The 19,456-nt window shown below is 51.2% G+C and overlaps 1 protein-coding gene across 2 annotated transcripts in view; it reads left to right on the top strand.

The window, feature by feature from the left end:
• The first annotated feature begins 1,328 nt into the window (after window positions 1-1,328).
• EXOC6B (exocyst complex component 6B) overlaps window positions 1,329-19,456 on the top strand; it is a 566,827-nt gene continuing 548,699 nt past the window's right edge. For both annotated transcript variants that reach the window (XM_082264382.1, XM_082264381.1), the window contains exon 1: window positions 1,329-1,435. In XM_082264382.1, the coding sequence (XP_082120508.1) occupies window positions 1,347-1,435 (89 nt within the window). In that variant the 5' untranslated portion in view covers window positions 1,329-1,346. The remainder of the gene's footprint in view (window positions 1,436-19,456) is intronic.

The raw sequence follows: 19,456 nt of genomic DNA, 5'->3' as shown, positions 1-19,456 counted from the left end.
ACACAGCTCTGAGCCGAAATACCCCCCCATTGTACTATGCAGGATAGACAGTGCTTGGTATAGTCCCCTCCTGGGCGGATCTCACGTCACATAGCCCCGCCCACACAGCTCTGAGCGGAAATACCCCCATTGTACTGTGCAGGATAGACAGTACTTGCTATAGTCCCCTCCTGGGCGGATCTCACGTCACATAGCCCCGCCCACAAAGCTCAGAGCGGAAATACCCCCCATTGTACTATGCAGGCTAGACAGTGCTTGGTATAGTCCCCTCCAGGGCGGATCTCACGTCACATAGCCCCGCCCACACGGCTCTGAGTGGAAATACCCCCCATTGTACTATCCAGGATAGACAGTGCTTGGTATAGTCCCCTCCTGGGCGGAGCTCACATCACATAGCCCCGCCCACACAGCTCAGAGCGGAAATACCCCCCCATTGTACTATCCAGGATAGACAGTGCTTGGTATAGTCCCCTCCTGGGTGGAGCTCACATCACATAGCCCCGCCCACACAGCTTTGAGTGGAAATACCCCCCATTGTACTATGCAGGATAGACACTACTTGCTATAGTCCCCTCCTGGGCGGATCTCACGTCACATAGCCCCGCCCACACGGCTATGAGCGGAAATACCCCCCATTGTACTATGCAGGATAGACAGTGCTTGGTATAGTCCCCTCCTGGGCGGATCTCACATCACATAGCCCCGCCCACACAGCTTTGAGTGGAAATACCCCCATTGTACTATGCAGGATAGACAGTGCTTGGTATAGTCCCCTCCTGGGCGGATCTCACGTCACATAGCCCCGCCCACACGGCTATGAGCGGAAATACCCCCCATTGTACTATGCAGGATAGACAGTGCTTGGTATAGTCCCCTCCTGGGCGGATCTCACATCACATAGCCCCGCCCACACAGCTTTGAGTGGAAATACCCCCATTGTACTATGCAGGATAGACAGTGCTTGGTATAGTCCCCTCCTGGGCGGATCTCACGTGTAACATAGCCCCGCCCACACAGCTCTGTACACCCCCTCCATATTCAAGACGTATTACTGCTGGATGCACACAGCTCCTCCCGCATATCCTATGGGAATAATCCTCCCACTCACTACACGGTGCCGCTCCATCAAAGCATCAAAATATAACAGTGGAACGCAATGACACAAAACGTAAAGAGGTGGAACGCAGCGCAAACACAGACGTGCGTTTGGGAAATGCGGAAGTAGGGGACGTTCGTAGGGGGTGGAACGCAGCGCAGGAGGAGACGTCTTGTGGAACGCAGCGTCCATGGAGCGCGACGTTTAGAACAGGTCTGGGAGAGGGCGGGGCCCGAAGGATCCAGCGAACATGGCGGACCTGGAGACAGCGTCGGAACATGAGAGGATCCTCAGGGAGATCGAGACCACCGAGAGCTCCTGCATAGGGCCCACCCTGAGGTGAGAGACCACGGGGGAGGGGAGCACCTGTGTGACTGCAACCAGAGACTGCTGTATGGAGGGAGAGAGAGAGAGAGACTGATGTGTGTGACAGGAGACAGCCCTGTGCTACAAGAGAAGTGAGACACAGAGAAAGACATACTTTCCTGTGTGACAGGAGACAGAGACCGTCCCTTGACAGGAGACGGATAGAGAGCGTCCGGTGACAGGAGACGGATAGAGACCGTCCGGTGACAGGAGACGGACAGAGACCGTCCGGTGACAGGAGACGGATAGAGACCGTCCGGTGACAGGAGACGGACAGAGACGGTCCGGTGACAGGAGACGGATAGAGACCGTCCGGTGACAGGAGACAGACAGAGACGGTCCGGTGACAGGAGACGTATAGAGACGGTCCGGTGACAGGAGATGGATAGAGACGGTCCGGTGACAGGAGACGTATAGAGACGGTCCGGTGACAGGAGACGGATAGAGACCGTCCGGTGACAGGAGACGGATAGAGACCGTCCGGTGACAGGAGACGGATAGAGACGGTCCGGTGACAGGAGACGTATAGAGACCGTCCGGTGACAGGAGACGTATAGAGACCGTCCGGTGACAGGAGACGTATAGAGACGGTCCGGTGACAGGAGACGTATAGAGACGGTCCGGTGACAGGAGACGTATAGAGACGGTCCGGTGACAGGAGACGTATAGAGACCGTCCGGTGACAGGAGACGGATAGAGACGGTCCGGTGACAGGAGACGGATAGAGACCGTCCGGTGACAGGAGACGGATAGAGACGGTCCGGTGACAGGAGACGGATAGAGACGGTCCGGTGACAGGAGACGTATAGAGACCGTCCGGTGACAGGAGACGGATAGAGACGGTCCGGTGACAGGAGACGGATAGAGACGGTCCGGTGACAGGAGATGGATAGAGACGGTCCGGTGACAGGAGACGTATAGAGACGGTCCGGTGACAGGAGACGGATAGAGACCGTCCGGTGACAGGAGACGGATAGAGACGGTCCGGTGACAGGAGACGGATAGAGACGGTCCGGTGACAGGAGACGTATAGAGACCGTCCGGTGACAGGAGACGTATAGAGACGGTCCGGTGACAGGAGACGTATAGAGACGGTCCGGTGACAGGAGACGTATAGAGACGGTCCGGTGACAGGAGACGTATAGAGACCGTCCGGTGACAGGAGACGTATAGAGACCGTCCGGTGACAGGAGACGGATAGAGACGGTCCGGTGACAGGAGACGGATAGAGACGGTCCGGTGACAGGAGACGTATAGAGACGGTCCGGTGACAGGAGACGTATAGAGACGGTCCGGTGACAGGAGACGTATAGAGACCGTCCGGTGACAGGAGACGTATAGAGACCGTCCGGTGACAGGAGACGTATAGAGACCGTCCGGTGACAGGAGACGTATAGAGACCGTCCGGTGACAGGAGACGTATAGAGACCGTCCGGTGACAGGAGACGTATAGAGACCGTCCGGTGACAGGAGACGTATAGAGAGCGTCCGGTGGCAGGAGACGTATAGAGACCGTCCGGTGACAGGAGACGAATAGAGACGGTCCGGTGACAGAAGACGGGTAGAGACCGTCCGGTGACAGGAGACGTATAGAGACCGTCCGGTGACAGGAGACGTATAGAGAGCGTCCGGTGACAGGAGACGTATAGAGAGCGTCCGGTGACAGGAGACGTATAGAGAGCGTCCGGTGACAGGAGACGTATAGAGAGCGTCCGGTGACAGGAGACGTATAGAGACCGTCCGGTGGCAGGAGACGTATAGAGACCGTCCGGTGACAGGAGACGAATAGAGACCGTCCGGTGACAGAAGACGTATAGAGACCGTCCGGTGGCAGGAGACGTATAGAGACCGTCCGGTGACAGGAGACGTATAGAGAGCGTCCGGTGACAGGAGACGTATAGAGAGCGTCCGGTGGCAGGAGACGTATAGAGACCGTCCGGTGACAGGAGACGAATAGAGACGGTCCGGTGACAGAAGACGGGTAGAGACCGTCCGGTGACAGGAGACGTATAGAGACCGTCCGGTGACAGGAGACGTATAGAGACCGTCCGGTGACAGGAGACGTATAGAGAGCGTCCGGTGACAGGAGACGTATAGAGACCGTCCGGTGGCAGGAGACGTATAGAGACCGTCCGGTGACAGGAGACGAATAGAGACCGTCCGGTGACAGAAGACGGGTAGAGACCGTCCGGTGACAGGAGACGTATAGAGACCGTCCGGTGACAGGAGACGTATAGAGACCGTCCGGTGACAGGAGACGAATAGAGACCGTCCGGTGACAGAAGACGGGTAGAGACCGTCCGGTGACAGGAGACGAATAGAGACCGTCCGGTGACAGGAGACGGGTAGAGACCTTCCGGTGACAGGAGACGTATAGAGACCGTCCGGTGACAGGAGACGGGTAGAGACCGTCCGGGGACAGGAGACGTATAGAGAGCGTCCGGTGACAGGAGACAGAGACCGTCCGGTGACAGGAGACGGATAGAGACCGTCCGGTGACAGGAGAAGGATAGAGACCATCCCATGACAGGAGACGTATAGAGAGCGTCCGGTGACAGGAGACGTATAGAGAGCGTCCGGTGACAGGAGACGGATAGAGACCGTCCGGTGACAGGAGACGGATAGAGAGCGTCCGGTGACAGGAGACGTATAGAGACGGTCCGGTGACAGGAGACGGATAGAGAACGTCCGGTGACAGGAGACGTATAGAGACCGTCCGGTGACAGGAGACGTATAGAGACCGTCCGGTGACAGGAGACGGATAGAGACCGTCCGGTGACAGGAGACGTATAGAGAGCGTCCGGTGACAGGAGACGTATAGAGAGCGTCCGGTGACAGGAGACGTATAGAGACCGTCCGGTGGCAGGAGACGTATAGAGACCGTCCGGTGACAGGAGACGAATAGAGACCGTCCGGTGACAGGAGACGTATAGAGACCGTCCGGTGACAGGAGACGTATAGAGACCGTCCGGTGACAGGAGACGAATAGAGACCGTCCGGTGACAGAAGACGGGTAGAGACCGTCCGGTGACAGGAGACGAATAGAGACCGTCCGGTGACAGAAGACGGGTAGAGACCGTCCGGTGACAGGAGACGTATAGAGACCGTCCGGTGACAGGAGACGTATAGAGAGCGTCCGGTGACAGGAGACGTATAGAGAGCGTCCGGTGACAGGAGACGTATAGAGACCGTCCGGTGGCAGGAGACGTATAGAGACCGTCCGGTGACAGGAGACGAATAGAGACCGTCCGGTGACAGAAGACGGGTAGAGACCGTCCGGTGACAGGAGACGTATAGAGACCGTCCGGTGACAGGAGACGTATAGAGACCGTCCGGTGACAGGAGACGAATAGAGACCGTCCGGTGACAGAAGACGGGTAGAGACCGTCCGGTGACAGGAGACGAATAGAGACCGTCCGGTGACAGGAGACGGGTAGAGACCTTCCGGTGACAGGAGACGTATAGAGACCGTCCGGTGACAGGAGACGGGTAGAGACCGTCCGGGGACAGGAGACGTATAGAGAGCGTCCGGTGACAGGAGACGGATAGAGACCGTCCGGTGACAGGAGAAGGATAGAGACCATCCCATGACAGGAGACGTATAGAGAGCGTCCGGTGACAGGAGACGTATAGAGAGCGTCCGGTGACAGGAGACGGATAGAGACCGTCCGGTGACAGGAGACGGATAGAGAGCGTCCGGTGACAGGAGACGTATAGAGACGGTCCGGTGACAGGAGACGGATAGAGAACGTCCGGTGACAGGAGACGTATAGAGACCGTCCGGTGACAGGAGACGTATAGAGACCGTCCGGTGACAGGAGACGGATAGAGACCGTCCGGTGACAGGAGACGTATAGAGAGCGTCCGGTGACAGGAGACGTATAGAGAGCGTCCGGTGACAGGAGACGTATAGAGACCGTCCGGTGGCAGGAGACGTATAGAGACCGTCCGGTGACAGGAGACGAATAGAGACCGTCCGGTGACAGGAGACGTATAGAGACCGTCCGGTGACAGGAGACGTATAGAGACCGTCCGGTGACAGGAGACGAATAGAGACCGTCCGGTGACAGAAGACGGGTAGAGACCGTCCGGTGACAGGAGACGAATAGAGACCGTCCGGTGACAGGAGACGGGTAGAGACCTTCCGGTGACAGGAGACGTATAGAGACCGTCCGGTGACAGGAGACGGGTAGAGACCGTCCGGTGACAGGAGACGGACAGAGACGGTCCGGTGACAGGAGACGGACAGAGACGGTCCGGTGACAGGAGACGGATAGAGACGGTCCGGTGACAGGAGACGGATAGAGACGGTCCGGTGACAGGAGACGTACAGAGACCGTCCGGTGACAGGAGACGTACAGAGACCGTCCGGTGACAGGAGACGTACAGAGACCGTCCGGTGACAGGAGACGTACAGAGACCGTCCGGTGACAGGAGACGTACAGAGACCGTCCGGTGACAGGAGACGTACAGAGACCGTCCGGTGACAGGAGACGTACAGAGACCGTCCGGTGACGGGAGACGTATAGAGACCGTCCGGTGACAGGAGACGGATAGAGACCGTCCGGTGACAGAAGACAGACAGAGACCGTCCGGTGACAGAAGACAGACAGAGACCGTCCGGTGACAGGAGACAGACAGAGACCGCCTGCCCTGTGTGTGATGGAGAGGTGTATGTCAGATGATTGGACGGGATGGGTCTCAGGGTTTGGCTCTTATGTGTGATTATTATTATCGGTCTATCTATGATTGGTGTTGGCCTTGTTCTCTGTGATGTGATTGGATCAATCCTCAGAGCGGTGTACTCCTCCGATGTGTGCGCTGATCCCGCCCTCCTCTGGGATAGGGTGGTGGAAGGAGTCATGTGATGTAGCTTGCCCTCTGTGCATTGGTGGCCTGCAGACACATGATCACTCTGGTTGTAGATGAACTCCTTTTCTGAGAGACCCCCAGGGGGCGCCATCACTGGTCCCCATTCAATAGATACAGCGTTCATGCTGACCCTGAGATCCTGGATAAGTCTACAGATCGGGGTTCTGCTTAACATGGATCTCCTAGATTTTGTCTCAGAGGCTCAAAAAGGATTGGACTAGGCCATGGTGACAGCCAGGATGGGAGCATTTCCAGTAGGACGTCAGCTGTGACCCCCCACCCACCCCTGTGTTCCCCTTAGGAAAGGTTTGGTTGAGATGTCTATGCTGGGTGACATTAGTGTGCCCCCTACTGGGAGGGGAGAGGAATCACACACAGCTTCCAGTATAGCATTTAAAGTCACTTCTAAAAATGTAAAGAGGACCTGTCATGTGACGGGGGGGGAGGTGCTTCCATTTTTGCCGAACTCATTTTTTTGCAGGTCTCGTGTACAGCAGCAGTGTTGGGATTTGTCACCCAATGTAAGGAGAAGAGAGACAGCTACTGTCCTTTCCCTTCATACCAATGTTATGCCAGAAAAATCTAGGAAATGTCATTTTACCCAGAGGGCCGTGTCACGCTGCGACACGTCACCGCACACTGCGACACGTCACCGCACACTGCGACACGTCACCGCACACTGCGACACGTCACCGCACATGGAAACAAGTCTAAAATAATGTAAAATGCAAACAAAACCCCCACATTTCAAATAGGCATTGCAGCACAGTGCGGGAAATGTATGTTTATGCTCATGGTAACGCAGGCATTGGCTGAGACTTTACTGTTGTTGTTTAGTCGTAACCGACTCTGTGACCTCATGGACCATAGCGTGCCGGGCTTTGCTGTCCTCCACCAGAGCTCGCTTAACTTCATGTTCATTGTTTCTATCTGTCTGTCTGTCTGTCTGTCTGTCTGTCTGTCTGTCTGTCTGTCTGTCTGTCTGTCTGTCTGTCTATCTATCTATCTATTCTATCTATTCTATCTATTCTATCTATTCTATCTATTCTATCTAATCTATCTATTCTATCTAATCTATCTATTCTATCTATTCTATCTAATCTATCTATTCTATCTATTCTATCTATTCTATCTAATCTATCTAATCTATTCTATCTATTCTATCTATTCTATCTATTCTATCTAATCTATCTATTCTATCTATTCTATCTATTCTATCTATTCTATCTATTCTATCTATTCTATCTATTCTATCTAATCTATCTAATCTATCTATCTATCTCTTGTTTTCTGTCGTCCTCTTCTCCTTTTTCCTTCCATGTTTCCCAGCCTCAGGGTATTTTCCAATGAGTCCCTTCTTCACATTAGTTGGCCAAAGTATTCAAATTTCAGCTTCAGGATCGGTGCTTCCAGTGAATATTCAGGGTTGATTTCCTTCAGCATTGACTGATTTGATCTTCTTGCCGTCCAAGGGACTTTCAAGAGTCTTCTCCAACACCATAGTTCAAAGCATCAATTCTTCGATGTTCATCCTTCCTTATGGTCCAACTGTGGAGGAGCTCAGCTATGGGGAAAGATTGGAGGAACTGAATTTATTCTCTCTTGATAAGAGGAGATTAAGGGGGGATATGATCACCATGTATAAATACATAAGGGGTCCATATAGTGAACTTGGTGCTGAGTTATTCAATTTAGGCTCCGTTCACATGTAGGCGTTTTGGGGCGTTTTTGGGGAGTTTTTCTGCTCTAGGATCAGCTCTCAAAACGCCCAACAAGACAAATCCTATTCATTTCAATGGCCCCTGTTCACATCTGAGCGTTTTGACGCTGTAAGCAAAACGCCCAACGCTCCAAAAAGTACATGAGCTTCTTTTTGGGCAGATTACAGGCGTTTTCCATTGGTTTCTATTCAATCTAAAAACACCTACACAAAAAACGCCTGTAAATCGCGGTAAAAATCGCGTGAAAACGCTACGCTCAGGTGTGAATGTAGCCTTAAAGCGGAGTTCCGGGCACAGAAATGATTTTTTGCTGAACATACCCCCGGGACAGTCAGGGCTAGCACATTCCACAATGGCTAGCCTCTGATCTGTCCCGGTTCGCACTTACCTTTTAGAAGAAATACTTACTTAGAAAATTTCTTCCACAGCGTTTCCATCTCTGTTGTGGGCAGCTGAAGCCGGCGCGGTCCTCTTCTCTGTCTTCTTCCGCGTCTTCGTGTCCCAGAATGCACTGCACCGGCCCCTCTCGTCACTTCCGGTGCGGCGCCGCATTCCTAAACATTCCTAAACAGCTTCTGGGCATGCCCAGAGACCGTCCGGTGACAGGAGACGTACAGAGACCGTCCGGTGACAGGAGACGGATAGAGAGCGTCCGGTGACAGGAGACGTATAGAGACGGTCCGGTGACAGGAGACGGATAGAGAACGTCCGGTGACAGGAGACGTATAGAGACCGTCCGGTGACAGGAGACGTATAGAGACCGTCCGGTGACAGGAGACGGATAGAGACCGTCCGGTGACAGGAGACGTATAGAGAGCGTCCGGTGACAGGAGACGTATAGAGAGCGTCCGGTGACAGGAGACGTATAGAGACCGTCCGGTGGCAGGAGACGTATAGAGACCGTCCGGTGACAGGAGACGAATAGAGACCGTCCGGTGACAGGAGACGTATAGAGACCGTCCGGTGACAGGAGACGTATAGAGACCGTCCGGTGACAGGAGACGAATAGAGACCGTCCGGTGACAGAAGACGGGTAGAGACCGTCCGGTGACAGGAGACGAATAGAGACCGTCCGGTGACAGGAGACGGGTAGAGACCTTCCGGTGACAGGAGACGTATAGAGACCGTCCGGTGACAGGAGACGGGTAGAGACCGTCCGGTGACAGGAGACGGACAGAGACGGTCCGGTGACAGGAGACGGACAGAGACGGTCCGGTGACAGGAGACGGATAGAGACGGTCCGGTGACAGGAGACGGATAGAGACGGTCCGGTGACAGGAGACGTACAGAGACCGTCCGGTGACAGGAGACGTACAGAGACCGTCCGGTGACAGGAGACGTACAGAGACCGTCCGGTGACAGGAGACGTACAGAGACCGTCCGGTGACAGGAGACGTACAGAGACCGTCCGGTGACAGGAGACGTACAGAGACCCTCCGGTGACAGGAGACGTACAGAGACCGTCCGGTGACGGGAGACGTATAGAGACCGTCCGGTGACAGGAGACGGATAGAGACCGTCCGGTGACAGAAGACAGACAGAGACCGTCCGGTGACAGAAGACAGACAGAGACCGTCCGGTGACAGGAGACAGACAGAGACCGCCTGCCCTGTGTGTGATGGAGAGGTGTATGTCAGATGATTGGACGGGATGGGTCTCAGGGTTTGGCTCTTATGTGTGATTATTATTATCGGTCTATCTATGATTGGTGTTGGCCTTGTTCTCTGTGATGTGATTGGATCAATCCTCAGAGCGGTGTACTCCTCCGATGTGTGCGCTGATCCCGCCCTCCTCTGGGATAGGGTGGTGGAAGGAGTCATGTGATGTAGCTTGCCCTCTGTGCATTGGTGGCCTGCAGACACATGATCACTCTGGTTGTAGATGAACTCCTTTTCTGAGAGACCCCCAGGGGGCGCCATCACTGGTCCCCATTCAATAGATACAGCGTTCATGCTGACCCTGAGATCCTGGATAAGTCTACAGATCGGGGTTCTGCTTAACATGGATCTCCTAGATTTTGTCTCAGAGGCTCAAAAAGGATTGGACTAGGCCATGGTGACAGCCAGGATGGGAGCATTTCCAGTAGGACGTCAGCTGTGACCCCCCACCCACCCCTGTGTTCCCCTTAGGAAAGGTTTGGTTGAGATGTCTATGCTGGGTGACATTAGTGTGCCCCCTACTGGGAGGGGAGAGGAATCACACACAGCTTCCAGTATAGCATTTAAAGTCACTTCTAAAAATGTAAAGAGGACCTGTCATGTGACGGGGGGGGAGGTGCTTCCATTTTTGCCGAACTCATTTTTTTGCAGGTCTCGTGTACAGCAGCAGTGTTGGGATTTGTCACCCAATGTAAGGAGAAGAGAGACAGCTACTGTCCTTTCCCTTCATACCAATGTTATGCCAGAAAAATCTAGGAAATGTCATTTTACCCAGAGGGCCGTGTCACGCTGCGACACGTCACCGCACACTGCGACACGTCACCGCACACTGCGACACGTCACCGCACACTGCGACACGTCACCGCACATGGAAACAAGTCTAAAATAATGTAAAATGCAAACAAAACCCCCACATTTCAAATAGGCATTGCAGCACAGTGCGGGAAATGTATGTTTATGCTCATGGTAACGCAGGCATTGGCTGAGACTTTACTGTTGTTGTTTAGTCGTAACCGACTCTGTGACCTCATGGACCATAGCGTGCCGGGCTTTGCTGTCCTCCACCAGAGCTCGCTTAACTTCATGTTCATTGTTTCTATCTGTCTGTCTGTCTGTCTGTCTGTCTGTCTGTCTGTCTGTCTGTCTGTCTGTCTGTCTTTCTATCTATTCTATCTATTCTATCTAATCTATCTATTCTATCTAATCTATCTAATCTATCTATTCTATCTAATCTATCTATTCTATCTATTCTATCTATTCTATCTAATCTATCTAATCTATCTATTCTATCTATTCTATCTATTCTATCTATTCTATCTATTCTATCTAATCTATCTAATCTATCTATCTATCTCTTGTTTTCTGTCGTCCTCTTCTCCTTTTTCCTTCCATGTTTCCCAGCCTCAGGGTATTTTCCAATGAGTCCCTTCTTCACATTAGTTGGCCAAAGTATTCAAATTTCAGCTTCAGGATCGGTGCTTCCAGTGAATATTCAGGGTTGATTTCCTTCAGCATTGACTGATTTGATCTTCTTGCCGTCCAAGGGACTTTCAAGAGTCTTCTCCAACACCATAGTTCAAAGCATCAATTCTTCGATGTTCATCCTTCCTTATGGTCCAACTGTGGAGGAGCTCAGCTATGGGGAAAGATTGGAGGAACTGAATTTATTCTCTCTTGATAAGAGGAGATTAAGGGGGGATATGATCACCATGTATAAATACATAAGGGGTCCATATAGTGAACTTGGTGCTGAGTTATTCAATTTAGGCTCCGTTCACATGTAGGCGTTTTGGGGCGTTTTTGGGGAGTTTTTCTGCTCTAGGATCAGCTCTCAAAACGCCCAACAAGACAAATCCTATTCATTTCAATGGCCCCTGTTCACATCTGAGCGTTTTGACGCTGTAAGCAAAACGCCCAACGCTCCAAAAAGTACATGAGCTTCTTTTTGGGCAGATTACAGGCGTTTTCCATTGGTTTCTATTCAATCTAAAAACACCTACACAAAAAAAGCCTGTAAATCGCGGTAAAAATCGCGTGAAAACGCTACGCTCAGGTGTGAATGTAGCCTTAAAGCGGAGTTCCGGGCACAGAAATGATTTTTTGCTGAACATACCCCCGGGACAGTCAGGGCTAGCACATTCCACAATGGCTAGCCTCTGATCTGTCCCGGTTCGCACTTACCTTTTAGAAGAAATACTTACTTAGAAAATTTCTTCCACAGCGTTTCCATCTCTGTTGTGGGCAGCTGAAGCCGGCGCGGTCCTCTTCTCTGTCTTCTTCCGCGTCTTCGTGTCCCAGAATGCACTGCACCGGCCCCTCTCGTCACTTCCGGTGCGGCGCCGCATTCCTAAACAGCTTCTGGGCATGCCCAGAAGCTGTTTAGCAGGGGAATGCAGCGTCGCCCGGAAATGACGAGCGGGGTCGGTGCCGTCGCATTGATTCCTGGGAGCGATGACGTTCAGCTCCCAGGAATCATCGCGAGGCAGGAAGTGACGGGGTGAGCCGCGGCTCCGAGGGAGGAAGCAGTCAGAGGTGAGTATTTACGATCTACAATAAAAAGGTGAGTAAACAAAAAAAATAAAAATAACTATCCAATTCCTTTTCATGTCAGGTCTACCTAGCGGAGGGGCACAAAAAAAAAAAATCGTTTTTGTGCCCGGAACTCCGCTTTAAGGTCAACACAGAGGCCAAGGGGGCAATCCTTATGTCTGGAGGAAAACAGATTTTGTCTCCAAATATGGTGAAGAAACCTTTCCGTAAGAGTCCATTCACACTAGCGCGACTTGTGAGGCGACTTGTGTGCCCTCAAGTCGCTTGACATAACAAAGGCAATGTAAATGAATGAGTGCCGTCTTAATTGGCACTACTGAAGTCGCTCCCACTTCAGAAAAGGGTCCTGTACTTCTTTGAGGCGACCTGTGATCTGACTGTCCCATATACTTCAATGGGAGTCGCCTCCTTATCTTAATTGACGCGACTTGTGATCGGACTTTCCATAAAAATGGTCCTGAACAAGAAAAAAAAAAGCATTTCTCTTATAATTTTTATTAGAACAGGAATATGGCTTCTCTACACCTGGCCGTTTTTCTTGCAGGCATTTATCGGGCATTTTTGGAGGCAGGCATGACTTTTTTTGGATTTAGTGTCTGGGGGGTCTAAAAAGTGTCCCTGTGAAGTTTCATCTCTGTAGCATGTCCAGAACCAGAAAAAAAAAGCATTTTTCTTATAATTTTTATAAGAACAGGAATATGGCTCCTCTCCACCTGGCCGTTTTTCTTGCAGGCATTTATTAAATTATTTTTTTCAGAATTGTCGGTCTTTTTTGTTTATAGCGCAAAAACATAAAAATCGCACAGGTGATCAAATACCACCAAAAGAAAGCTCTATTATTGGGATAAAAAAGGACATCAATTGTATTTGGGTACAGCGTCGCACAACAGCGCAATTGTCCATTAAAGTAACGCAGTGCCGAATCGCAAAAAAAAATGGCCTGATCGTTAAGGGGGGTAAAACCTTCCGGGGGCTGAAGTGGTTAAGAGACTCTTTAGTAGTTCTTCACTTTCTGCCATGACTGTGATATTGTCTGCATATCTCAGGTTGTTGATATTTCTCCTGGTGATTCTAATTCCGACTTGTGATTCGTTGATCCTGGCATTTCACAATATTGTACTCTGCATATAAATGAAATAAGTAGGGTGACAATATACTTTTACCATATATATTATATATGACCTTACTGTTAGGAAGATGTAAATGTTGGAATGCAGGAAGCTGGGCTGGTCTTCCTCCCAGTGCCATCTTAAGAGCATTAAAGGGCCCCGGGGCAATGCAGTGAACTGGGGCCCTGACTACACAATCACCCACAAAAATAAAAATGCAAATTATCGATAAGGCGATATTTATTGGTACAGCAGTGCCAGGCTAATGACAGCTTCTCATCTCCTCAACCATCTCCATTTCAATTTGAAAGACACAAAAAAGATTTTAAATAATGGCTTGCTGAAGGCTGCTGGCACTGGCACCCTGTTGTGGGTCGGTGGCTGACGCCTGGCAGTGTGGGTTGCTTGCTGGCACCCTGTTGTTTGGGTTGGTGGCTGATGTCTGGCAGTGTGGGTTGCTTGCTGGCACCCTGTTGTGGGTCGGTGGCTGACGCCTGGCAGTGTGGGTTGCTTGCTGGCACCCTGTTGTTTGTGTTGGTGTCTGACGCCTGGCAGTGTGGGTTGCTTGCTGGCACCCTGTTGTGGGTCAGTGGCTGACGCCTGGCAGTGTGGGTGGGTTGGTTGCACCCTGTTGTGGGTGGGTGGCTGACGTCTGGCTGTGTGGGTTGCTTACTGGCACCCTGTTGTGGGTTGGTGGCTGACGCCTGGCAGTGTGGGTTGCTTGCTGGCACCCTGTTGTTTGGGTTGGTGGCTGATGTCTGGCAGTGTGGGTTGCTTGCTGGCACCCTGTTGTGGGTTGGTGGCTGACGCCTGGCAGTGTGGGTTGCTTGCTGGCACCCTGTTGTTTGGGTTGGTGTCTGACGCCTGGCAGTGTGGGTTGCTTGCTGGCACCCTGTTGTTTGGGTTGGTGGCTGATGTCTGGCAGTGTGGGTTGCTTGCTGGCACCCTGTTGTGGGTTGGTGGCTGACGCCTGGCAGTGTGGGTTGCTTGCTGGCACCCTGTTGTTTGGGTTGGTGTCTGACGCCTGGCAGTGTGGGTTGCTTGCTGGCACCCTGTTGTGGGTCAGTGGCTGACGCCTGGCAGTGTGGGTGGGTTGGTTGCACCCTGTTGTTGGTGGGTGGCTGACGTCTGGCTGTGTGGGTTGCTTACTGGCACCCTGTTGTGGGTTGGTGGCTGACGCCTGGCAGTGTGGGTGGGTTGGTGGCACCCTGTTGTGGGTTGGTGGCTTACTCCTGGCAGTGTGGGTGGCTTGCTTGCTGACACCCTGTTGTGGGTGGTTTGCTGGAACACTGTGGTGGCCGGGTGGCTGGCTTGGTGTCACCCTGTTGTTGGTGGCTTGGCTGGCTTGCTGGCACCCTGTGGTGGGTGGCTGAGGCCAGGGCCTGTGGCTGGATGGCTGGCACCGTGACTGGACCGGACTGCAGCTGGCTGCACACACAGGAGGCTGTCCGAGGCGTGGGAGGCGCTCTTAAGGCAGAGAACGTGTGCAGCGTGCGGTGAAATGACGTCCGGTATGGGCCGCGCAGGCGTGGGAGGCGGTGTTAGAAGGCAGAACGTGTGCGCGCAACATACGCAATGACGTCACGGCAATATCGGTAATCCAAAGGCCGATTCCGATATATAGGGGAAAGTGCAAATCGGCCCATGATAGATCGGTGTTGCCGATAATCGGTCGATCCCTAGTATCTAATGTGTGTTTGTTTGTGTGTCTATATATATATATATATATATATATATATATATATATATATATATATATATATATATATATATATATATATATATATATATATATATATATAATGAGAGAGAGAGAGATAGATACAGTGCCTTGCGAAAGTATTCGGCCCCCTTGAACTTTGCGACCTTTTGCCACATTTCAGGCTTCAAACATAAAGATCTAAAACTGTAATTTTTCCTTAAGGCACTGTACTAAGGATCGACCGATTATCAGCAACACCGATATATCAAGGGCTGAGGGCCGATTTGCACTTTCCCCGATATATTGGAATCGGCCTTTGGATTACCGATTATATATAACGTTTTAATTAATATGATGAATTTAAATGAATATGAATTTATTGTGGGCCATTATCTGTGCCTTTAGCAAAAGAAAAGTTCAAGAAAAATGAATCCCATTGATGTCTTCACTCTCGTCTGTTGCGCTTCCGTTGTGGTGGTAAAAAATCCTGCTTGCTGCATGTTTGGTCAGTTAAAAAAAAAAAAAAAATGCACTTCCCTGTTAAAATGCACTAAAAATGCAGCAAGAATGCATCAATAACACACCCGTGTTACCTTTTTTATGCAGTTTTTGAGTCACATGTCCAATGAAAAACACACCATAAGCACAGTGAAATCGCAGCAAAATCGCATGCTTTTTGGGAGTCAATTAGGGAACCTTATTCTCTTATCTGCAAAATGCTGAATGCGAAATTTGGGTGCTTCTCTAATATTAATAATAATATAGTGACAAGCTGTAGCTTTATTTCGGTACTTTATCTAACATCATATAGTGCCAGGGGGAAGGATCTTCACCACTACAAATCCCATCATGCCTCTGGAAATCCTGCCTGTGGCTCTCTGGGTCGGTTCACAGTAGAATCACACAGAATCGCTCATTCTGGTGTGAACCGGTTCTGTCTTGCAAGGCCTCATGGGATTTGAATTTGTACATCAGCTCTAGTGGTGTGTAGGCAACCCCTGGTGTAGACAGGTTCACTTTACTGGAAGGTCGGCTTCCTGAGTATAACCCATGGAGACTCTATGGACACTTCTCCTCCTCCCTGGGAATACGTTCAGCTATTGATTCTGTCTCATGTTCTACATTTATGTTTAGTTTTCCCCTACATTTTAGCACACTTGGACTATATATCTTTTTATTATTATTATTTGGTATACTTACTGTGCTTGGGGTGTGAAATTGAATTATTGGCTATGCTTTTGTAGCACCCTCCTGTGTAGGCTGCTAGGATGTTAAGCCTCATACACACTACTCCATTTTTTTTTTTTTTTCAACCCAGCAAGACTGAGCAAAAAAAAAAACAAAAACACCCTGATAGCTCAAGAGGAGCGGCTGTACTAACTATGTGATGTCAGTACAGTGATCTCCCCTGCTAATCTATTGTGCTCTTACAGGGGTATATACTGTAGCTGCTGACTTTTAATATTCGGAATCTTACCTGTCCACAAATCCAGAGGTGTTGTCACCTCTGTCTGCTTTTTCAGTCGGCTCTCGGGTGTTGCCGCCACCATTTCTTGAAAGGGAAGCCGTCAGTAAAGCCTTGCTGCTTCACATCTGGCTCCCTACTGCGCAGGCCTTGTAAATGGCCAAGTGACAGGGGAAGGAGGAGGGGGGCCGAACTTCCCGGGTGACTTCACCGTGGGTGCCTGGGCCATACCATTCAAATCTGTTGGAATAAATGGGCTACAAAAACCCTCGGTGTTCAAAATGCATGTCAGTAAATGTCAATGGAATACAGCCATTGCTATACTCTATAAATGTTAGATGCTTGGCTGTTTATGGCAGTGGTTCCTCCAGGGTGACATTTGGGTTCCTCCAGGGTGCTGCAAGCTCAAGACCCACTTTGTCCTGAATCAGGGGTGGATGAGAAGTCTCATTTGATGGAGGGAGGGATGATCTGATGTGATTAGAGGGCCTCTGATGTATAATGAGGACTTTGATGTGATGGAGGGGAGCTTTGACGTAATGATGTGTGGGGACCTCTGATGTGATGTGGGTGGATGTCTAAGGTGGTGGTTCTCTGAGGTGATGGGGGGGACCTCTGCCATGATTGACCTCCTGAGGTGATGTGGGGGGACCTCTGACATTATTGAACTCTGATATGATGAGGGGGCACCTCTGACGTGACGTGATGGGGGGCACCTCTGACGTGACGTGATGGGGGGCACCTCTGACGTGACGTGATGGGGGGCACCTCTGACGTGACGTGATGGGGGGCACCTGTGACGTGATGGGGGGCACCTGTGACGTGATGGGGGGCACCTCTGACGTGACGTGATGGGGGGCACCTCTGACGTGACGTGATGGGGGGCACCTCTGACGTAACGTGATGGGGGGCACCTCTGACGTAACGTGATGGGGGCACCTCTGACGTGACGTGATGGGGATGTCTAACGTGACGTGATGGGGATGTCTAACGTGGTGGTTCTCTGAGGTGATGTGGGGGGGACCGCTGCCATAATTGACCACCTGAGGTGATGTGGGGGACCTCTGACATTATGGTACTCTGATGTGATGGGGGGCACCTCTGACGTGACGTGATGGGGGGAGGACCCCCTGGCGTGATGGGGTGGGGGGAACCTCTTGATGTTAGATGAGGAGGACCTCCTGACGTTAGGTGGGGGGGGATTTATCACGTAATTGGCCTCTGACTTGACGTGGGGGGACCTCCTAATGTGTTTTTTTTTCTGAAATCTTTTGCTTTCGGTAATATCCTTTACGGTAATATCGTGTGACACAAATAATTGGAACTACCCCTATTTTATTCTCTAGGGTGTCTGCTTTCAGAAAATATATAATGTTTGGGGGTTTTATGTAATCTTCAGACCAAAAATGTTTTTTTGAACGTGTGCAAAAAAATGCAAAACGGCTCTGGCAGTGAAAGGGTTAAAGGGGTAGTAAAGTCAGAAGTTTATTTTTATACTAATGCATTCTATGTATTAGGATATAAAAACCTTCTGTGTGCAGCAGCCTCCCTCAGCCTAATGCTTACCTGAGCCCCCTCTCGCTCCAGCGATGTCCATGACTGTCTCAGCCTTCCGGGACTCCCCTCCTCATTGGCGAAGACACAGCAGTGGCGCCATTGGCTCCTGCTGCTGTTAATTAGTCAATTAGCCAATGAGAGAGAGGGGGTGGGGCAGAATCGCAGCTCCATGTCTGAATAGATACACGGAGCTGTGAATCGGCTCGGGTGCCCTGATAGCAAGCTGCTTTCTGTGGGGGCACTCAAAGGGTGGGAGGGGCCAGGAGTGTCACATAATGGAGTGGCACATGTGCGATGCATACTAGCACATTATGCATTTACTTTGCAGGAAAAAAAAAATAAAAAGGAAGAGTTTATTTCCTATTTAAGGCCACTTACCCGTAGGTGGGTATTCATTTAAACAGTGTAAAGCAGGGCTTTTTTTCAGCTGGAATTTGGTGGAACTCAGTTCCACCACCTCTGGCTCAGGCCCTCTGCTCCCCAATCACCACTATCAATGGTAAACGCAGAGATCTGGCTTCCTGTGTTTTCCAAGTGCAGTATGGGGACAAAGGAGATGCCGGTGCCTGGGGTGCAGTGCGAATGCTGACACCACCACTGGATGATCTCCCTGCAAGTGAGAGAGGCAAAGCCATCTACAGTGTGAGGGGAGGTACTAGAGAAGAAGAGGGGTAAAAGAGAGGTGTGGATGGGGGATGCCGAGCTAAGCAGCTGTGGAAGAAGGCTGAACTCTGCACTCTGTATATGTAGCGCACTCTGTATATGTAGCACACTCCCGCACTCTGTACGTAGCGCACCCCTGAACTCTGCAATCTGTGTGTAACCCTACCGAACTCTGCAATCCTTGTGTAGCGCACCCCTGAACCCTGCACTGTATACGTAGCACACTCCCGCACTCTGTACGTAGCGTACCCCTGAACTCTGCACTGTATATGTAGCACACCCCGGAACTCTGTACGTAGCACACCCCTGAACTCCGCATACGCGTGTAACCCTACCAAACTCTGCAATCTGTGTGTAACCCTACCGAACTCTGCACTCTGTGTGTAGCGTACCCCTGAACCCTGCACTGTATATGTAGCACACACCCGAACTCTGTACGTAGCGCACCCCTGACCTCTGCACTGTATATGTAGCACACTCCCAAACTCTGTATGTAGCGCACCCCTGAACTCTGCACTGTATATGTAGCACACTCCCGAACTCTGCACGTACCACACCCCTGAACTCAGTACTCTGTGTGTAACCCTACAGTACTCTGCACTCTGTGTGTAGCACACCCCTGAACCCTGCACTGTATATGTAGCACACTCCCGAACTCTGTATGTAGCGCACCCCTGAACCCTGCACTGTATATGTA

Source organism: Pelophylax lessonae (assembly GCF_965119305.1).
Source record: "Pelophylax lessonae genome assembly, chromosome: 1".
In the NCBI taxonomy this organism is placed as follows: domain Eukaryota; kingdom Metazoa; phylum Chordata; class Amphibia; order Anura; family Ranidae; genus Pelophylax; species Pelophylax lessonae.
Note: the sequence above shows the minus strand (reverse complement) of the source record. Positions and strands in the feature narration are given on the sequence as shown.